The 20488-nt window shown below is 43.5% G+C and overlaps 1 protein-coding gene and 1 long non-coding RNA gene across 9 annotated transcripts in view; one reads left to right on the top strand and one right to left on the bottom strand.

Moving 5' to 3' along the window:
* LOC126457194 (sodium bicarbonate cotransporter 3) overlaps positions 1-20488 on the top strand; it is a 989834-nt gene that overhangs the window by 400213 nt on the left and 569133 nt on the right. For all 8 annotated transcript variants that reach the window (XR_007585444.1, XM_050093289.1, XM_050093286.1 and 5 more), the window contains exon 2: positions 3720-3820. Coding sequence is in view for 7 of the 8 variants with exons in the window: in XM_050093286.1 (XP_049949243.1) it covers positions 3720-3820 (101 nt within the window). In the remaining variant the exon portion in view is untranslated. The remainder of the gene's footprint in view (positions 1-3719; positions 3821-20488) is intronic.
* The window catches only part of LOC126457196 (uncharacterized), a 225604-nt gene that overhangs the window by 159585 nt on the left and 45531 nt on the right, over positions 1-20488 (bottom strand). The window lies entirely within an intron of this gene.

Genomic DNA, 20488 nt, shown 5'->3' with positions numbered 1-20488 from the left:
CTGCGCAGCGCTACGCGCTGTTCACATCCAGCTGCCCAACTCTACAATGGCAGACAACAATGCAAACTAGCCACAGACTGCACACAGCACAGCCAGTGATTTTCATACAGAGCGCTACGTAACGTTCCCAATAAGAAAACGTAAACAGCCTACTTACACGTGGACCACCAATTTAGTTTTGAAAATCGACCATAGTTGCTGGTAACGGTTGCGAACCAGACATAGAAAGCAGTTTGTGTGCTATAATTTGCCCATTGCCAAACGGTACTGAGAATAACATGCTCTTTCCGTGGTAAGTTTCGCAAGACACGACGTGTTAACAATGGCATAGTGAAGTGGTGTAACAAATTCGAGGAGGATGGTTTTTGTGCGATGCGAAACGTTCGGGATGACAGGGCATGTCACACAAACAGTGGACCTATGAGAGACATGATGTTGCAAAGTTCCACAGCGTCTGCCTATCGGGACATCTCTCAGCCAACAATGTGGAAAATATTTCGTAAGAAGGTAAAGGCGCAGGCATACAGATAGCAGCTCCTGCAAACCATAGGCGATAATGACAAATTGAACCGTTTCCAGTTCTGTGTTGATGTGAAGAACGATCCTGATAATCTATCGACACTCTACACATTGCAGAGTAACATCTATTTAACTGATACATAAAAGTTAGTCTTTATCTCTATGCGGACATGGATAACTCAGAAATACATTCCAACAACTACTAAAAGATAGCAGTGTGTTTACCTCGTTTTGGAAACAGTCTAGATTGTGCTATCTACGACCAGTAACAGTGCCCCGAACGTAAACTGACCTAGTCCAATTATTAAATTAATTCTTTTTTACACTATCGAGCGGAACAAATAAAAAGTAGTTGGCTATCAGCCGTGTGCAAGCATTTCCCTATTCAATGCATTTTCGGCAGCTTGCCTGTCAGTTTCGCAGCTTACTTACAAGGGAACCTCCCCATCGCACCCCCCTCAGATTTAGTTATAAGTTGGCACAGTGGATAGGCCTTGAAAAACTGAACACAGATCAATCGAGAAAACAGGAAGAAGTTGTGTGGAACTATGAAAAAAATAAGCAAAATATACAAACTGAGTAGTCCATGCGCAAGCTAGGCAACATCAAGGAAAGTGTAAGCTCAGACGCGCCTTGGTCCCGTGGTTAGCGTGAGCAGCTGCGGAACGACAGGTCCTTGGTTCAAGTCTTTCCTCGAGTGAAAAGTTTATTTTCTATATTTTCGCAAAGTTATGATCTGTCCGTTCGTTCATTGACGTCTCTGTTCACTGTAATAAGTTTAGTGTCTGTGTTTTGCGACCGCACCGCAAAACCGTGCAATTAGTAGACGAAAGGACGTGCCTCTCCAATGGGAACCGAAAACATTTGATTGCAAGGTCATAGGCCAACCGATTCCTCAACAGGAAAACACGTCTGATATATTCTATGCGAGACTGGTGACGGCATGTGCTTCACATGACAGGAATATGTTGTCGACCCACCTAACTTGTACACTTGGCGAATGGGTAAAAAGATTCTTCTACCTTGCCCGATTTAGGTTTTCTTGTGGACGTGATAATTACTCCCAAGAAAGTGATCAAATCGGACGGACGGACAGATAATAATTATCTGAAAATAAAAAATTAAACTTTTCACTGGAGGGAAGACTTGAGCCAAAGACCTCTCATTCCGCAGCTGCTCACGCTAACCACGGGACCACGGTGCTCCTGAGCTCATGTTCTCCTTGATGTTGCATATCTTGTGCATGGACTACTCAGTTTATTTTGCTTATTTTTTCATAGTTCCACACAACTTCATCCTGAAACTTCGTGGCAGATTAAAACTGTGTGCCGGACCGAGACTCGAACTCCGGACCTTTGCCTTTCGCGGGCAAGTGCTCTACCATCTGAGCTACCGAAGCGCGACTCACGTCCGGTACTCACAGCTTTACTTCTGCCAGTATCTCGTCTCCTACCTTCCAAACTTTACAGAAGCTCTCCTGCGAACCTTGCAGAACTAGCACTCCTGAAAGAAAGGATATTGCGGAGACATAGCTTAGCCACAGACATGGCATTTATAAGTACAATGACTGAAAACCTCACACCATTACGAATAAATGTAAGACCTTAGGGCTGATTGAGGAACAAGCCGCTAATCGTATCCACGTAGAATCATGGAACAAAGTACACTACTTCGAAACCGCAACATACTGACATAGTTATTGACACGTTAAAAATTATTTGTCAGCCAGACTGCTTCCACCGATGATCGGCAAATTTGTATCATATAATAATTGGTCTTGTTATTGACACGGTAAAATTTTTTTGTCAGCTCCCACTGATGATCTGAAAAATTGGTCTTGGTGTGTATGTATTAAAATATGTGACATTAGTTTATGTTAAGAGACAGTTACCACTCTAGCCGGCCGCGGTGATCTAGCGGTTCTAGTCGCTCAGTCCGGAACCGCGCGACTGCTACGGTCGCAGGTTCGAATCCTGCCTCGGGCATGGATGTCTGTGATGTCCTTAAGTTAGTTAGGTTTAAGTAGTTCTAAGTTCTAGGGGACTGATGACCACAGATGTTAAGTCCCATAGTAAAAAATAAAAAAAAAAACACCAAGCGGCGGTCCTCTGCAGGTCTGCCTTCATGTCGTCTCCTCTGTATACAACAGCACCATCTGCTAAAAGCCTCACGGTTCTTCCGACGCTATCTGGTATAAAAAAAACTTCTCCCTTCTCCCCTTTCAGAAAGACAAGTGTTCCATTTGCAAGAAACCTTTCAGTCCAGTCACACAGTTGCTCTGGTATTCCATACGCTCGTATTTTGTTCACTAGGCGGCCATGAGAAATTGTATCGAATGCCTTTCGGAAGGGAAGGAACATGGCAGCTACCTGGACGCCAGTGTCTACTACTTTGTGTGTCTCGTGGACGAACAGAGCGAGCTGGGTTTCATACGATCGTTGATTTCAGAAACCACCTTGGTTCCTGCAGATGAGATTTTCGATCCCCAGAAATGTCATAATATGGTAGCGTAAAATTTTGCAACAGATCGACGTCAGAGATATAGATTTACGGCGTAGTGCGTCTGTTCGTCATCCCGTCTTGAAAACGGGAATGACCTGCGCTTGTTTTCCACCACGGTACACGTCTGCTAGAAAAGGGGCAAGTTCCTTCACACTCTGTATAGAATCGAACTGATATCCCGACAAGTCAAGTGGCCTTTCCTCTCTTGCTTTTGTGTCCTTGGTCACTTTTTCGATGTCTGTCATTTTGTCGTTCGTGCGACGGGTGTTTCTTAACATGCAGGATTAAAATTCCTTGTGGTTAGTTTCCCTAGAAATCACCCTGTGTAGCAACAATACCGTAGCAAGTTATTCCTCAAACAAAAGTTACAGTGTGTGTTTCTTTCGCGATACGTTATAAGCATCCATGTAATCATGGCAAAGCACCGGCAAAAAGCAGTCCTCGCCTGCAAGTGCGAAAGATGACGGGCCGAGACGCGCAGACCGGATGTTTCTGCTTGTTACCAGTCTTGCCCCCCCCCTCCCCCTCCCCTTGCCCCCCACAGCTATGCTCTTCGCATCCTGGCCTTGCCTTCCCTTTGATCTACGACACCTCATTGGCTCCCGTTTGGCCCCGATGCCTTGGGCACCCGCCCTCGCTTCAGTGTACTGAGATTTGCCGACGTGCCAGTAGTCTGCATCTTGCACTATGTTTGGCAGGTCGTGGGTGATGGACCCGGCGCTCGGAGACGACGAGGCCCCCAAGGACCCTGGCGCGCGCCAGCAGACACACCAGAGCTACACCGAGAAGGACTTCGAAGGTAAGCAACTCCCACTCTGACGCATTATCATTTACAGCACATGTAGAGTGTATGATACAAGCCCAGGCCCACTGTATCTGTATCGTGATGACCACAGATGTTAAGTCTCATAGTAAAAAATAAAAAAAAAAACACCAAGCGGCGGTCCTCTGCATGTCTGCCTTCATGTCGTCTCCTCTGTATACAACAGCACCATCTGCTAAAAGCCTCACGGTTCTTCCGACGCTATCTGGTATAAAAAAAACTTCTCCCTTCTCCCCTTTCAGAAAGACAAGTGTTCCATTTGCAAGAAACCTTTCAGTCCAGTCACACAGTTGCTCTGGTATTCCATACGCTCGTATTTTGTTCACTAGGCGGCCGTGAGAAATTGTATCGAATGCCTTTCGGAAGGGAAGGAACATGGCAGCTACCTGGACGCCAGTGTCTACTACTTTGTGTGTCAGAAGAGCACATTGTTCAGTGATAGTCTATTGTAAATACCACATTCTTACGAAATATAAATCGTATTTCATAAGTAATAAAAAATAGTTTATCGCACAACTTCGGCGCTTTTACATAGCCAAAGCAATTCCTTTTGTACGGTTTACATGCACAAGCATAAAAAAGTTACAAAATTATTGTCATTTTGTACTTAACAGAACGTTCTTCTACTTGGTCAGAGCCAAGAGCTTCCTGTTACTACTGACACATTGAAAGTTGTTTATGACTAACTTAAACATGTTTTATATATACTCAACGAAGGATTGAAGCGTCTTTTATTTTCCATTGGAAATTTCAATTTTGCTATAGATATCCCTTATTTTTAAGTAAAAAACAGAAAAATAAGTACGTAGAAAAACAATTTTTGGTAGGCTATGCGTCCTTTATATATCCACACTCAGTTTCTGGATGAGTCCCTGCTTCCACTTTCCAGGATAATTTAGTAAGACACTGATCACGTACGCAAATAAAGCGATCGAAATGAGGTAATGGCTGATAGATATGCAACGTACCTAACGTACAGGTAATGCGCTTACAATCTTAAGTGAGGAAGATTACTAGGAAAACGACCGTAGTCCACACTTACTTATGATAGTCTACGGTAGCCTATGATAGATTTACAATTTTAAGGTCGAACTTAGCTGACATAATTTCAAAGTTGTTCAGAGATATCTTCTGCCATTTTGCAATAAGGGACCCATGGCATCCAGTGTCTTCTCAGAGTAATTGCACTTCTTCTGATTTCCTATTTATCTTTGTATCTGTATTTCATTCAAAAGATTTACACAACAACGCAAACGTCGACGATGTGCGTGGTGTGTATTTTGTAGAAACAAACTCGTTCCGTTCACTCACCGCACTTGCTGCTGAAAACGATTAACTTCACTTTTTGTCGTCAAGCCTCCATTCAGTACTTTAGTCTTGCTTCGTGTTTGTTTTTCAAGCAGTGTTAGTTCTTCGTTAACAGTTGTACACAGGATTATGGTGTTTCAGTTTGTTGACTGCAACCGAAAAGCGACACAGCAACGCTAGACTGAGGGGTTCCCAGAACGACGGCAATATCACAGTACTTCCGCCTTTGAGAGTAATTTGTGTTGCAAAAAAATGGCTCTGAGCACTATCGGACTCAACTTCTGAGGTCATCAGTCCCCTAGAACTTAGAACTACTTAAACCTAACTAACCTAAGGACATCACACACTCCATGCCCGAGGCAGGATTCGAACCTGCGACCGTAACGGTCTTACGGTTCCAGACTGCAGCGCCTAGAACCGCACGGCCACTCCGGCCGGCATTTGTGTTGCACATTTTGGTGATTACATATTACTGGTTTTTACACTTCTGTGGACGTGTTTTCACAGAAACAAAGGTAATTGGAGGAACAAACAGAATAAATCGTAATTGCATTATTACTGCGTAACGACCCACTAGAGACAACGTGTCCCCTATAGTTGCCAAAACACATTTAGCTTACGTAAATAATTTAGCAAATGCGGTAATAGTTTACATTAACTTTCGGTTATTGGAAACATTCCCCTTACCTGCGAGAAAACACAGGGTGATAGTTTCATCATATAAGTCGAACATTTAAATTTATTAGTGATTAAACGCAGAAAGTTTACGTGGAAGTATTACTTTCTGTATTGTGTGAAGACATTCAATACAACTCTCTTTACTGTTAGAATATCTTCTCTCGCAGTAACACGAAAGACAACTTAGGTTTTTTTTTTTTAATTTATTGCCTTTCGTTACATGCCTATACAACCATATCGACAGTGGAAACACGATAAGACAGTATGCTGTAACAATTCAGAATAGTCGTTAGGGTCAAGCCGTACCCTCGTACGAAGCTACATAAGCTCATACTTGTCATGTGACGCCACACTCCGTGTCAGTTGTGACATTACGAAGATAGTGACAACACAAGACCCAGTCCCCGAGCGAAGCAAATCTCCTATCAGGCTGAGAATCGAACCTGAGCCCGTTCGGTTAGCGATTTGCCTTGCTGAACCCGCAGCTACCGTGGCGGACTCGCTCTGCTTTGTTTTGCTTTCCTTATCTCTACTGTCGCTTACAGTATCGTATATTGTGACAATTTTTTGAATACTCACAGAATAGTATTAGCCAAGACGAAAAGTCAGAACAGTCTGCAGTGTCAATACGAGGAGGCAGTTGTTCAAACCACTCGTAATTCTAGCTGCCCATCCCTACAAACACGCTTTGCTGCGCCATTTGTAGCTAATAGTACAGACTCACTCAAAAGAAAGTGTTTGATTAATTCAGAAAATACTCCACAGAAAAACGATTTGCGCTTGAAAAAATACTTCCTCATGAACTTTGCGGAAAGGTCTGCGCTTAGAAGCAAGTCCTAAATTCAGAAAAATTACTAATGATTTGAACGTTTTGTGACTAAACCTTGCAACGATCATTTTATTTAATTAAACTTTACGGTTACGTTGAATGAATATCTGAACTGTGGAACGGATACAAAACTGGAGTTATTGTGTAGCCTGTTGCAACTGCAAGTGGAGTGCTTACTCTGTGTTATTGTTAGCAAGAACTTTACACGAATTAATTGGGCAATGCAACTCCCAATACCAATCAAGAAACACGTCACTGCAAAATACATACAGCCCTTTAGGCACTGAATCATCTGGCCCTGTTCAAAGCTGATAACTTTAGTAGTTCTGCACCTAACAAATAAATTAAATTGTCTTACCTCTAAAGCAGCAACGGAGTATCGCGATATATTCTGGTCTCTTGTGAAAAACAAAAATATACTAGCTACAGGCTCAGCAATGTGAAATGCTCGCCATAAAACTTGAAATGCACATGAAATTCCTTTGGCTGATAAAAGAACATTTAAGAAACTCCAAATTCTTTAAAAAAGTATGACCTTGACAGCGAGGCGGTACAGATTATGGTGAATTACTAACACAGATATTTTTTAGCAAAATTATATTGCAAGTTACGTTGGCCTTTTCAAAAACATTTGACACTTGAAGCTACATTACTCACAACTGATTCACAAACAATGAGATTTAAACAGCAAATGTTATCTAACTTCACTAACCCAACATAAATGCAAATCATCAAATTACACATAGCTCTGTTAACAAATCTTAAAAACATTACAATAATTCTCCGCCGTAGTTTAGAGCCTTCCAGTTTAATGTTTTGTCGAATTTTACATACTATTGCATGTATTGGTTCTGTGTCAGATTTTTAAATGATTATCCAGCGAATATGTAGTTAATCATATTATGAGCGAGCGGCTGTGTCGCACGTGGCCATACGTAACCCTAGATAAACAAATAAAAATGAAGGTATTCTCTGATGGTCTCAACTAGAGTACAGAACACTTTTCGAACAAAATACTTTTCAACGAATCGTGATTGCGAAAGGTCCAGAAAACAGGTTCTTCCATCACTGATTTCACTATAGTTAAATGCAGATAGCTCGACAGTTAGTGATTCTGTAAAGTGACGACGCTAGGGAACCGTGAAACACAATCATCTCAGTAGAAGGCCCAAGAAATTAACCACACACACAATTCATAATTAATTTTTACTTTCGTAATTATTTATTTATTTTACAGTATCTGTCTACAATAAAACTGAGTCCGCCCACTTTCTCAATGGCCGCGTTCCATAGCCTAATCAAAATTTAGAGTTCCATTCAGCACACTGTCATGTTGCTATGCTCACTGGCTCAGATAATTGAGGCTGATCTTTTTAGCCAGGAAGGAAAGCAGCATTCGGGCTTAGGATATTTAAGGTTGATTTCAAGTCATTCTGCTGGACCAGTATTTTTACAGTGGGCGGCATGAAGAAAGTTTTCCAATCGCACTCATGTAGGTTTTAGATTACGTCACTTCAGTTACGTGAAGGCAAACATTACTTTGGCAAACATTGTCAGGCATCGAGAAACTGTGGACGAATTTCTGCACTTACTTCGCGGTTCTTGTATGATGCTACACGTTTGTCCCTCCCTGCTTGATAGCTGACTTGGGGGTTCCTTTGTGATCGAAAGCAGAATTCACCATTTTTTGTCACCTCCCATTAACCTTATCGAAGTTCTTTTCATGCTGCCAACCACTGGTTGTCTACTCGTCGGACCGAGAGAGGTGGCACAGAGCTGAGCCACTGGAATCGCCTTCGAGAGAAGAATGTTTTGATAACGCAGCCTACCGACCAGATTTAGGTTTTCCGTAGTTTTCCTTCTCACCGATTCTACAGAGAACCATTTCATTTATCTTAACTGCCCACCTAATTTTCGACACCTCTCTATAGCGAATCTCAAACGCTTCAATTCCATTCGTTTACGGTTTTCCCACAATTCAGACGTACATTTTCAGAAACTTCTACCTCAAATTAGGGCCGATGTTTGGTGCTAGTATACTTCTTTTGGCCAGAAATGCCCCCGTTGCCTCGTTAGTCTACTTCTTATAGCCTCCTTGCCCCGTCCGCATGGATAATTTTGCTTACAGGGCAGCAGAAATCCTTAATTTGGTCAGCTTCGTGGTCACTAAGTTTGTCGCTGTCCTCATTTCTGCCACTCATTACTTTCGTCTTTCGCCGTTTTCTCTCACTATTTTCCGTTCCTCCACTCAGTAGGCCTTGTGGTTCTAACTCACTTTCACTGAAAACAGCAATGTCATCTTTCATCCTGGATTCTAATCCCAATCTTGAAGCGTTCTTTCATTTCTCTCAATCTTTCTTCAATGTATACACTGTGCAAGATAATTAAAGGATCACTTTTGCGAAAAAACGTAACTGCCTTTTAATGGGACGCCGAAGTTTGGAATTTGGTGGCTCTGGCACCTGAAGGTAGGCATACACCACCTAAGGGTATCAAAGGAGCGCCTGACCCTCAGATGCTAGAGCGCACTCGCGGCTGAAATTTCTGACAGGTACATTTTTAACGCGTTGAAGAAAGGTGTGTGGGTGGCACCGAGGATGTTGCCGAACTGGGTGTCTTACGGGGGCACTTTGCCATCTATTCACGCATGTGTCAATGTCGAATCAACCCGTGATCACGCCACAGGAGGGTGCGAAAAAGGAGGTATGAAAAAGCACAAAAACACAGTGTGTGTGTATTGAACCGGGGACCTATAAATGATGGAGAGGTTTCGTTCCGCCGTAGCCCTCAGTGGTTCACAACCCCACAACAGGCCACCCACCTCACCGCCGCCGCCCCCCCCCCTTCCCCCATTCCGGAAGGCTTCATACTAGACGAGTGTAATCCCAGTGTTTGCGTGGTAGAGGAATTATGGTGTACACATACATGGAGACGTTGTTTGCGCAGCAATCGCCGCCATAATATAACTGACGCGGAATAAGTGGAAATAGTCTGCATTCGCCGATGCAAATGGAAAGCCGCCTTAAAAACCATCCACAGGCTGGTCGGCACACAGGACCTCACCACTAAACCGCCGGGCGGATTCGTGCCGGGGACCGGCACGCCTTCCCGCTCTGGAAGCAGCGCGTTAGACCGCGCGGCTAGCCGGGCGGGCATGAAAACACAGTACTGCTTCAGATCACGTTTAATTTCGTCGAACGGTTTTGAATGGTGCATAGTGGTTCCCCCTGTTTGGCACAACAAAAATTGTTGTCACCTTACACTCAAAAGAGGACAGACGACGTCCATATAGTTGGATTGAAACGTCCAGGTAGTTGGGAGCTGTTACCAGATTTGTCGAGAACGTCGTCTTGTTGCTTTTCGCACTGCGAACTGTCGTTTGCGACTAAGAAATATGTGGAAATGAACGACTAAGGAATGGCGTGGTTTCATTGACGCTTTTTATGCCACCCCCAGAGGCCTTTTCGTGGCGACTCTGAGCGAAGGTGTGTGTCAGATGTTATCGTCGGCCGCCCATACGAAAACCGCATGATTTGAACGCTAGGTGTCGCGGTTCTGACCTCCATCGCAGAGGCATCAAAAAAGGGTTCAGATTGGGTGTGACGACCTTCCCATCGTGTGACACATGCACAGTGGCTTTGGGCAGAATTGTGGTGAAATGCGAATGTAACGTCGTGAACCCACCTTACACCGAAGCACCTTTGAACCAAAACTCAATCTTATGCGGCTCAGTGGGAGACAATTACGAGGTTTCTAAATTGGAAATTTGTTGTAATTTCCTATGGGGCCAAACAGCTGAGGTCATCGATCCACACACACACACACACACACACACACACACACACACACACACACACACACACAAGTCCTAGGGAAGACTCGAACCTCCGACGGGGAGAGTCAAGCGAACCGTGACAAGGCGCCCGAGAACGTGCGGCTATCCCGCGCAACACGAGGTTTCTAAAAAATTTAATTTTGTTGCGCAGATTAGATTGAAAAGTAGGGGCGAAACACTGCAGTCCTGTCCTCGATAGACTACATGTGGGACCAGCTAGGATGTCAACTGCGTCGCAGGAACAGTATCCAGCATGTCAAGAACTAGTTGCAGCAATTGGAGATCATCTACATCTACATGATTACTCTGTTTTTCGCAATAAAGTTCCTGGTAGAGGGTTCAATGAACCACCTTCAAGCTGTCTCTCTACCGATCCACTCTCGAATGGCGCGCGGGAAAAACGAGCACTTAAATTTTTCTGTGCGAGCCCTTATTTCTCTTATTTTATCGTGATGATCATTTCTCCCTATGTAGGTGGGTGCCAACAGAATGTTTTCGCAATCGGAGGAGAAAACTGGCGATTGAAATTTCATGACAAGATCCCATCGCAACGAAAAACATCTTTGCTTTAATGATTGCCATTACAATTCACGTATCATGTCTGTGGAACTATCTCCTCTATTTCCTGGTAATACAAAACGAGCTGCCCTTCTTTGAACTTTTTCGATGTCATCCGTCAGTTCCACTTGATGCAGTACCCCAGAATATGGTGGACAAGCGTGGTGTAAGCAGTCTCTTTAGTAGACCTGTTGCACCATCTAAGAGTTCGGCCAATGAATCGCAGTCTTTGGTTTGCTCTACCCAGAACATTATCTGTGTTATCGTTCCAATTTAGGGTATTTATAATTGTAATCCCTAAGTATTTAGTTGAATTTACAGCCTTAAAATTTGTGTGACTTATCACGTAATCAAAATTTAGCGGATTTCTTTTAGTACTCATGTGAATAACTTCACACTTAACCTTATTCAGGGTCAATTGCCACTTTCCGCACCGTACATCTATGGTCATCAGTCCCCTAGAACTTAGAACTACTTAAGCCTTAACCTAAGGACATCACACAACACCCAGTCATGACGAGGCAGAGAAAATCCCTGACCCCGCCGGGAATCGAACCCGGGAACCCGGGCGTGGGAAGCGAGAACGCTACCGCACGACCACGAGCTGCGGACTACGTAAGTGTAATTAAATAGAATATGTGCCTTCTTGTACGTGTTTGATATTGTAGTAACTCTATTTGGTGGTATTACATGAAATTACTATGTTTACTCGATCATGTTCCCGCAGCGTGAGGGTCGTGAATGGTATACAGATGTTTCTACAGCTGGCATGTAGTTTCAGCCTTCTCCGTCCTTCCCCCAAGGGACAAACACCCATCCTCTAGTATTGGATGCAAGTTACTGCATTGTTTTACTGCCCTGTGAGGCGATCAGACAGTGATGTACACCTCTGGCACAGAGCCAGGAATGTCGATCCACACCTTCTCTGCCCTCAGCTCTCCATTTCATTGCCACTTTGCACCAGGCTACGTCGCCGTGCGGCCATGGCTCAAACTCGAGAGGAGATGAATCCTGGACCACAGAATATATGTCGCACGGGATGTACACACATCTCGCGACACTGACTCAAACTTGTCGCAAAATTACACAGCCGGCCCATTTCCATGGTCTGGTTTCCCATGTAATAATCGACGATTTTGCATATGGCTGACGTTTAGCAGTAGTATGCGATTTTTAATGCAAGAGAACAAGAACCACCTTGTGTCTCCGTCGGCATTAACTAATCAGCAACTCAGAAGTATAATGCGTAATTCTGGCTCGTTGTTAGAATCAACATGACTTGATGATAGTTGTTCATTTGTCGTCACGTTACGGCTTTGAGTGTCACACTCGTGTCTGTTTTGGAAACCGTAATTCGTTCGTCTACAAGTGTGTGTGTGTGTGTGTGTGTGTGTGTGTGTGTGTGTGTGTGTGTGTGTGTGTGTGTGTTGGAGGGGTGGGGCGCTTGGCTGGAGCACACCGTTCGTGCAGAATATCAGTGAATAATATATTTTGTAATTTCTTCCTTGACTGACGTATTGAAAACCAATTCTCATTTATCAGATGGACACCTCTCTTTAATAACCGGTGTGCAGGCTGCTCTTCGGTGACAGGAAAAATGGTCTCGTCGGCGCTTTTCAGGGAGGATGTTGATAGATCTCCCATGAAATACAGAGGTGAATGTTAACCGGTTGACGGAATCCGACTCAATGGAACCACTCCGGCGTCCATAGCCGAGGTCACTAAAGAACGCCTGTGCGGTAGCGTTGGACTCAGAGGTTTTGTTGTTGTTGTTGTTGTTGTTGTTGTTGTTCTTGCTGTCTTCTTCAGTTCAAAGACTGTTTTGATACAGTTCTCCACGTTACTCAATCCTGTGAAAGCCTCTTTGTCTCCGATTAACAATTGCAACCTGAATTCTTTTGAACGTGTTCACTGTACTCGTCTCTTGGTCTCTCTCTATATAATTATTACCCCCCGCCCCCTTCCAACACAAAATTGGTGGACCCCTTCTTTTAGTCAAGCTGTGCCAAAAATTTGTCTCACCAGTTCTATCTGGTATTTCCTCATTTGTTAGATGATCCACCCATCTAATCTTCAGTATTCTTCCTCAGCACCCCATTTCAAATGCTTCCATTCTTTACTTGTCTGAACTTGTGCATAGCCAGTTCGAATCCTACCAGTGTTTGACCTGCAAGAGAAATAGGGGTGGTTCAGTTAAGTTCCTAACAGATTTCGAGCCAGATTTCTCCTCATTGTCTCGTGGAGTGAGGGTGTGTGCGACCTTTGACGGTGATCCGTTCGTCCGATGCCAACGTTAAGCTCGGCGGCCCCTTTGGCGCTATTGGAGGGGGGCAGGCTATACGTCGTCCTTGGTTTCCTCTCCCTTGTCTCATCTTTACCCGACGCAAACGTGAAACCATACTTTACCCGCATCCATTACAGCTACCTACGCTCATCATATATATCTGAGCCACACACACACACACACACACACACACACACACACACACACACACACACACACACACACAGACAGAGAGAGAGAGAGAGAGAGAGAGAGAGAGAGAGAGAGAGAGAGAGAGAGAGAGCGAGAGAGAGCGAGAGAGAGCGAGAGCGCAGAAGGAAAGGTTCCAATGTGCGCGACGGAAGGAAACAGTTTACGTCTAGGTGACTGAACCTATCCCTCGAGATCCCCCCCCCCCCCTACAACATAAGATTCCCTCAACGAAATCCCAAGACAGTTTTAATCTATTCACATGCTAAGTGCAGTTATCCTCGCCCACAAATTATAACTTTATACCTTACAAAATGTGACTGCAATTTAATGTAAGTTCCAGCCAGTCTTCTAGTAGCACCCCTTTCACGTTTCTAACCGTGAGAAACAGAACGATTTTCTGCGCCTACGAAATGCAGCCAGTTGAATGTAGTAGGTAGCATATGACTTATTAAACTAAATGGGGCCAGTTCATGAAATATGAACAGTTGTAACAGAGTCAATTTTACCTTCAAAGTGACTTAAAACACCGTACGTTAGCATCGTTGCTTGTGGGAAGGGGAGACTAGCTGTCACAAGGTAGTCGCAGGGGGTCATCGACCGGCGCAGTGCCGAGGGTCTCTCCTCCCCCAGCCAGAGGAGTGGCAGAGATCGGGGAACTCGCATTTAAAGAGGACAGGATGAGGGTTCGATCATAGGAAGTGCACCAGTGTCTTCCCTAGGAAATCGCTTTAAGGGAATAATTAATATTCTGATTTTTATACAGTCGTTGTCCTCTACACATTTAAATATCCATCAGAAGATAGTTCTCTTCTACATGTAACTGCTGTTTGGTACTGCAAGAATTGTCAAAAGGGAGAAATTCTTTATTTTGTCTTCTGAAAATTCCTGCATTAGGAAGCAGCAGTTGAAATGTAGAACAGAATTATATTGTGATGGATGCGAGGTACGTTCCTTGCTGTCCGGCAATGTTCAATCTAAGCTAAGAACATTTAAATGAGTGCTTCTATATCAAAGCGATGCTGTGAATCGTCTGGTACAACAAATGTCAGAGTGTGACATACTAGTGCGCGTGACCTATCAGGCAAAACAAATGAACCAAGTAGTAAGTATTTATCCATATAAAACTTTCCGAAGCATTAAAATTGTTTACCGGTTGACACCTTCAACCCGAACCTCTGTCTTTTCCCGGAATATATGCTCTGGGAAGGATTTGGTGGAGAGTGTTTAAACAGAAGCAAATAGCCGGTTCCCTAATGGATATAGTTCGGACTTTAGAAAAGCTTAGAAAATAGAAGGGAGGCACAAACAGCTGTTAGCTATTGGTAGAGAGAGGAGCAAAAGGTGTCTTCCATTTCACACTTATTCAAATAGTGTGTCGAACCAGAAGTCAAACCCGGAACCTTGCATGCCGCCCACAACAGCCTTACCAAGTACCCTATCCAGGAACACTGATGACCCAGGGATAAAGGGTACCGGTAGCAGCACTGCTCGCGAAATCGAAGGCTCTTGATTTAAATCCCGATCTAGCACACAGTTTTAACCTACCAAGAACATTTGATCCTAATCGTATTTACCGCAACCTCTATTTATTGCTTCTTCACACGCAACTGGTCTTTTATTGTAGCCAATTCCCACTCAATATTGAGGTGGGCAGTGGTCATAACGTTTTGAATGGAGAGGGAGAAGCAAACTTATTCACTCATTTATCGACTAATTTGCGACGGTTAAGTGTGCTGCTGCCTGCTATCATTTGCGGAAAGCCTTACACCCATCACAGAGCAAAAAGATAGCTTCTGTTCCGCTATTTTTTTGCTTTAGAAAATGGCTTTCCATTAAAACCTATATTTATTTCCGAATTTTCTAGATGGCCTTCGATCCAAATGCATTATTGTTCCATACACATAAAGTATTTACTTCGTGGCGATGTGGAACTGTGTCGATAACTCTCTGGAAGTGCTGTAACAATTGCGTGATTTCACATGTTAGTCAGGTTGTAAGACGGCTCCAGTACAATTGACATAAATCGTATGATGAGTCATGTTTATTAATTGCAGAATGAGTAAATATAGGTGTATCTCGCCCTACTCGCTTTCTTCCGGAGACGAGCAGGGATCAGTCAGCGTAGCAAAATATATAATGTGATAAAAATGATATCACAGGATGTGTCACTCCTGATTCAAATTCGTGTTTCGGACCGATGATCATTATTCTCGCAACTCCGGAATATTCGATTTCGTCTTCGGCGATTTACCACTGTCGTTTATGAAATGTTATGCTCGTTTCCATTTTTCTCAAACTGTGCATAAACAGTAACAATACGAATAAGCGATAAACAAATATTGCCAATTTTGCTTACGTATAAAGAGTGGAAATGGGAAACTTTATAAGTGCCATTTCTTCTCAAAGTGCGTTCTCAGTGCTGTTGTGTTTTCGTCACTCTGTTTCGTGTCTCTAGAATTGATCCAGGTTCCAGACCTGGAGAAATTCTTTCAAACATGCGCTAGTGTGTGGCGCATGGTCTTTGTTCCAAGCTATGCTTCCCGATGAAGTTTCAGAATTTAAAAGATATGTGTGGTGGGTTTTGTTTACTGTAGTTCTACTAGTTAAAAACTTAATGCTATATGTGAAGTGGTATCTGTTCTTTCGGACGTGATGCACTCGCATTGCACAAACCCTTACTGGAATCGGTAGACTGAGTGCCGCGAGTAATGAGTATAGTGGGCAGGGCCAGTACAAATGTAGTGTGTGGACAGTAAGTTGGAAATGTGGGTCTCACGAGGAGCGTGCCAGAGATAAGTTCCTGCAGTCGCACTGTCCTCTGTGTCCCTGACGGCTCAGTCGGATAGAGCGTCTGCCATGGATCGGGACCCGGTCAGGAAACACATTTTCAACTGTCCCCGTTGATATTTATCAACGCCTGAAAGCAGCTAATGGTCTGGATTTCATTGTAATTTCATTAATGCTATATATCTGTACTTATGTTACCACAAATAAAACATGTTGCCTCATTGTTAACAGCACTTGAAACACACACTTTATGATATTTTGTCAAAAACTGATATTTTTCAATCTGTGGCTCTTTAGAAAATACAAGCAGTTTCGAACAGACAGGCCTTATCTCCAGACCGCTGTTTAGATTTACATTTTTAGTGTTTACATTATTTGCTGAAAAAACTAATAAACAATAACAAATGTAACCTGTCGGTTGGAACCTGGAAACGACGCTATTTGTGTAAATAAACAGCGTTATTAACAGTAGACGGTTGCTGTTTTTTTCATTCTCCTGAGAGGTGTCAGACTTGGCGCTTAGAACGTATTTATTTCTGCTGTTCATAGTCATAAGAGTCTCTGACAGGAAATTTTCAAGATGAACTGCGGACTCTACAACAGGAGGAAAGCTCAGGTAAAGTAATAAAACAGTTTATCGTTCAGCTAACAATAGTTACAACGAACCTGGCTGTGACCAAAAGTCTCAAATGGGTCTAAAGTGTAGTTTAAGCCAGGTTGCCGTTGTCACAAATTCAGTCTTCCCACTGGGACAATGCAGAATTATTTCCGACCCTTCTACGGAACCTGGTCGTAGGCCGCATACAGCGAATTTCGAGAAGGATGAGTTAGCGCTTCCATTAATGGATTCCGTGCACTTAGCTTAATAATCCTCGTCCAGCGGGGGTAGGACATCGCTTTGCTGTCGTTAGCAGCAGCTCGCCTGTGGCAGGTGTGCTCCATCGTGAACGGCGGGTTGCCTAAACACACACTCGCCCGCGGGATTTATCTCGCCGCAGCACGGCACGGAATACCACGGGCAGAGCTGGTTTGTTTGTGTGTTTGTTCGCCCGCTCTATCTCTGCGCTAATGCTCCGGGCACTTAATTGCTGTATAAAGCAATAGGCAGCCGCGTGCAAACTGCGACTCGGATTTTGTATTCGCTCGTTTCTCGGTAACGGTGGGTCGTTAACGCATTTGCAGTGACCTTGTTATAGCAGAAGCGCCTTAATCGTTCTGTGAAATTTAATCGCCCTGAAGATAAATCGGCTGATATTGTTAAAGGTGAGCTGCTGACAGTAAAATCGACACGCTCTGCCTTTGTGAGTTCCTACTTGCTTGGCAGAATTAATTACTCGAAACCTCCTGGCAGATTAATACATTGTGTCGGACTGTGCATCGAACCTGGGTCCTCGCAGTTCACAGGTAAATGCGCACACTGACTGAGCTATCCAAGCACGGCTCAAGAGCCGTAGTACCTGGATACACCAACCGCTAAACGCGCCAGCGAACGGTAAGCCTCAGTCTGGAACGCCGTAGTAATCTTCCAGGGAGTTTCAAAACATGCGCTTAGTCCAATACAGAGTGAAAGAGTCAATGAGCAAACGCCGCTTACGATGCGACTAAACCATTTCTTCACAGTATCCTTCCTTCCGAGAGTGATATTCTCACAAGGATTCAAGAGAACTTCTGTGAAGTGTGGAAAGCAGGAGATAAGGTACTGAGGGCAACTCGTGAATATTGCCTGAATACCCTGTCAGTCCAAAAAGTTTCCAGGATAGAGTGATCAAAAATATGTACAAAAGTTAATACGCTCTTTTCAATGCTTCACGCGTTTTAGTCACCCGCCACTTGAGTACAACACACAGATCGTTCATACAACCTTGTGAAACTGCCAAAAATATCTTTCTTTAAGCTGTTGTTCAACTCGCACGTAACATTGTTTTAAACGTCACCATTTATTAACATAGCTACGTCATTCACTAATCATGCCTGCATAGACAGCGCCAATGTCACAAGGCTAAGATTATACAAATATTATAGTACAAGAACATATGGGCATGAGTATGCAAACAAGTGTAAATGAAGAACTTAATAACATGATCACTAAACACTAACTTCGTTCAAATAGCAGAGTATCGTCTAGGCAGTCTAGTTTGCTATTTCCCCTGTCAAAGAATTTATTTAAACTGTACAGTGATCTTTGACTTCGATTGTGCGACATCATTCGTACAACTTCTACCTATTCCAAGGAATACATTTCAGTATACAGATGATTAACTATTTTAATGGCCACTGCTGTAAAACTGTTCCATAACATGGAGCGTCCACAACTATGTTATACTCAAATTGCATGTGTTGTGATTGTGGATATCACTCGTGTTGCTAAATGTTTCGCGCAACAGTCTGGAACCGCCCGACCGCTACGGTCGCAGGTTCGACTCCTGCCTCGTGCATGGATGTGTGTGATGTCCTTAGGTTAGTTAGGTTTAAGTAGTTCTAGGTTCTAGGGGACTTATGACCACAGCAGTTGAGTCCCATAGTGCTCAGAGCCATTTTAACCATTTTTTTGCTAAATGTTTCATGATTTTCTTTCACATGTGTTCTGTCGTCAAAGCCCTGACCCTTCATGTGAATCTCTGCAGTTTATAGGTTAGTAGTGACAAAACAAAGTTTCGTCACACGTAATCGTTTCTTCAAAATAAAACAAAAAACTGCGTTTCAATCATGTCGCGGCAGGCACCCACAGATCTTTTTTGTTCTGTAGTCATGGTGGAGGGGGAGGGGGGGGGGGACAAACTTTGCACACATTTTTCTCTTGAAAACATTCTGGAAAATATCCTGAACATTTGATTTAGAGACGTTGCTCCATTGCGATTTGTAACACAACAACGTTGACCCGGTACGGCCACACGTCCTCTACTTAACGCTACCTGCTCACAACTCCCTGGCCGAAAGCACATCCGTTCTTTACAGTCGATAATTCAAGCCGTCACCGCATTACTGGCCTGACGTCGCTTACACGCCAAAAATAGACTCAGTCTGGGAACTTTCTGGACGGATGGTGTAGCTCAATCGGCGAGAGCTAGCACGCAAAAGGTTTCAGTTTTCAGTCACCGGTAGACACACAGTTTTCAGCTACCAGGACTTTTCTTCACTGCACACACTCCGCCGAAGCGTGACACTAATCATGTGACACACAACCACAAACAAAATATGTACAAAAATAAAAAGCCACAGAAATAAAAGTTATTTAATGGTATATTCAGGGTGGTCAGAAACAGTCTGAAAAACTTGTGTTTTCCAGGGGAGGTTGTGCTGATAATAATAGCCATAAAAATCGATACGTTACGCTGAAGTTAGCCAGTCATTTCCTCGTGCATGCAATTTCAAGCAGCCTGCAAGAGAAAGTGTCGCCAAACATGTTCTTCGTTTGGTTTCCTCACCTAGTTTAAATTTATCACTTCCAAAAAAGGCAAATTGTAATTGGTAAGGAGCATTTCAACAAGTAGTAACTCACTGACACACAGATGTCTGTCCATTATTACATTTTAACCCATGCAAGTGCTTGAAATTGCGCGCGCTATGATCTAAGTGACCAACTTCAATACTAATTGGCTCGAACCTTAACAACGTATGGAACTGCTTTCTTAGCAATTATTTTTCATCACAACCTTCCCTTAAATACTCTTACAAGGTTTTTAGACCGTTTCTGACCACCCGGTATAAATGAACTCTGGACTACCGCGAGAAACGAGTGTTCAGGATTTTTCATGAAATGAACTTCATCAAAAGAGTAATGGAATGCCGCTGAACTGAATCAAGTGATACTAGGGGAATTAAATTAGAAAATTTTACACTAAGAGTAGTCCATGAATTTTACTATTTCGGCATCAAAGCGACTAACCATGCCCAAAAGAAGAGAGGATATAAAACGCTGACTCCAGAATTCATTTTTACCTTTCAGCGGACTAACACTTCCTGGCATATTAAAAACGTGCGCCGAACGAGAGCTAGAATTCTAACTTTGTACCTTTGCTTTTCGCGGGCAAGTGTTCTATCCAAGTATGATTCCCGAACCGCAATCAGACCTTTACTCCCGACAGTGCCTCATATAGTACTCCTGAAGAAAGGATATTATGGAGACATAGTTTGGACGTAGCCTGGCGGAGTGTTTCCCCAATGAATTTTCAT

The sequence above is a fragment of the Schistocerca serialis genome, chromosome 2 (genome assembly GCF_023864345.2).
Source record: "Schistocerca serialis cubense isolate TAMUIC-IGC-003099 chromosome 2, iqSchSeri2.2, whole genome shotgun sequence".
Taxonomy (NCBI): Eukaryota; Metazoa; Arthropoda; class Insecta; order Orthoptera; family Acrididae; genus Schistocerca; species Schistocerca serialis.
This window is presented reverse-complemented; position numbering and strand designations above follow the sequence as displayed.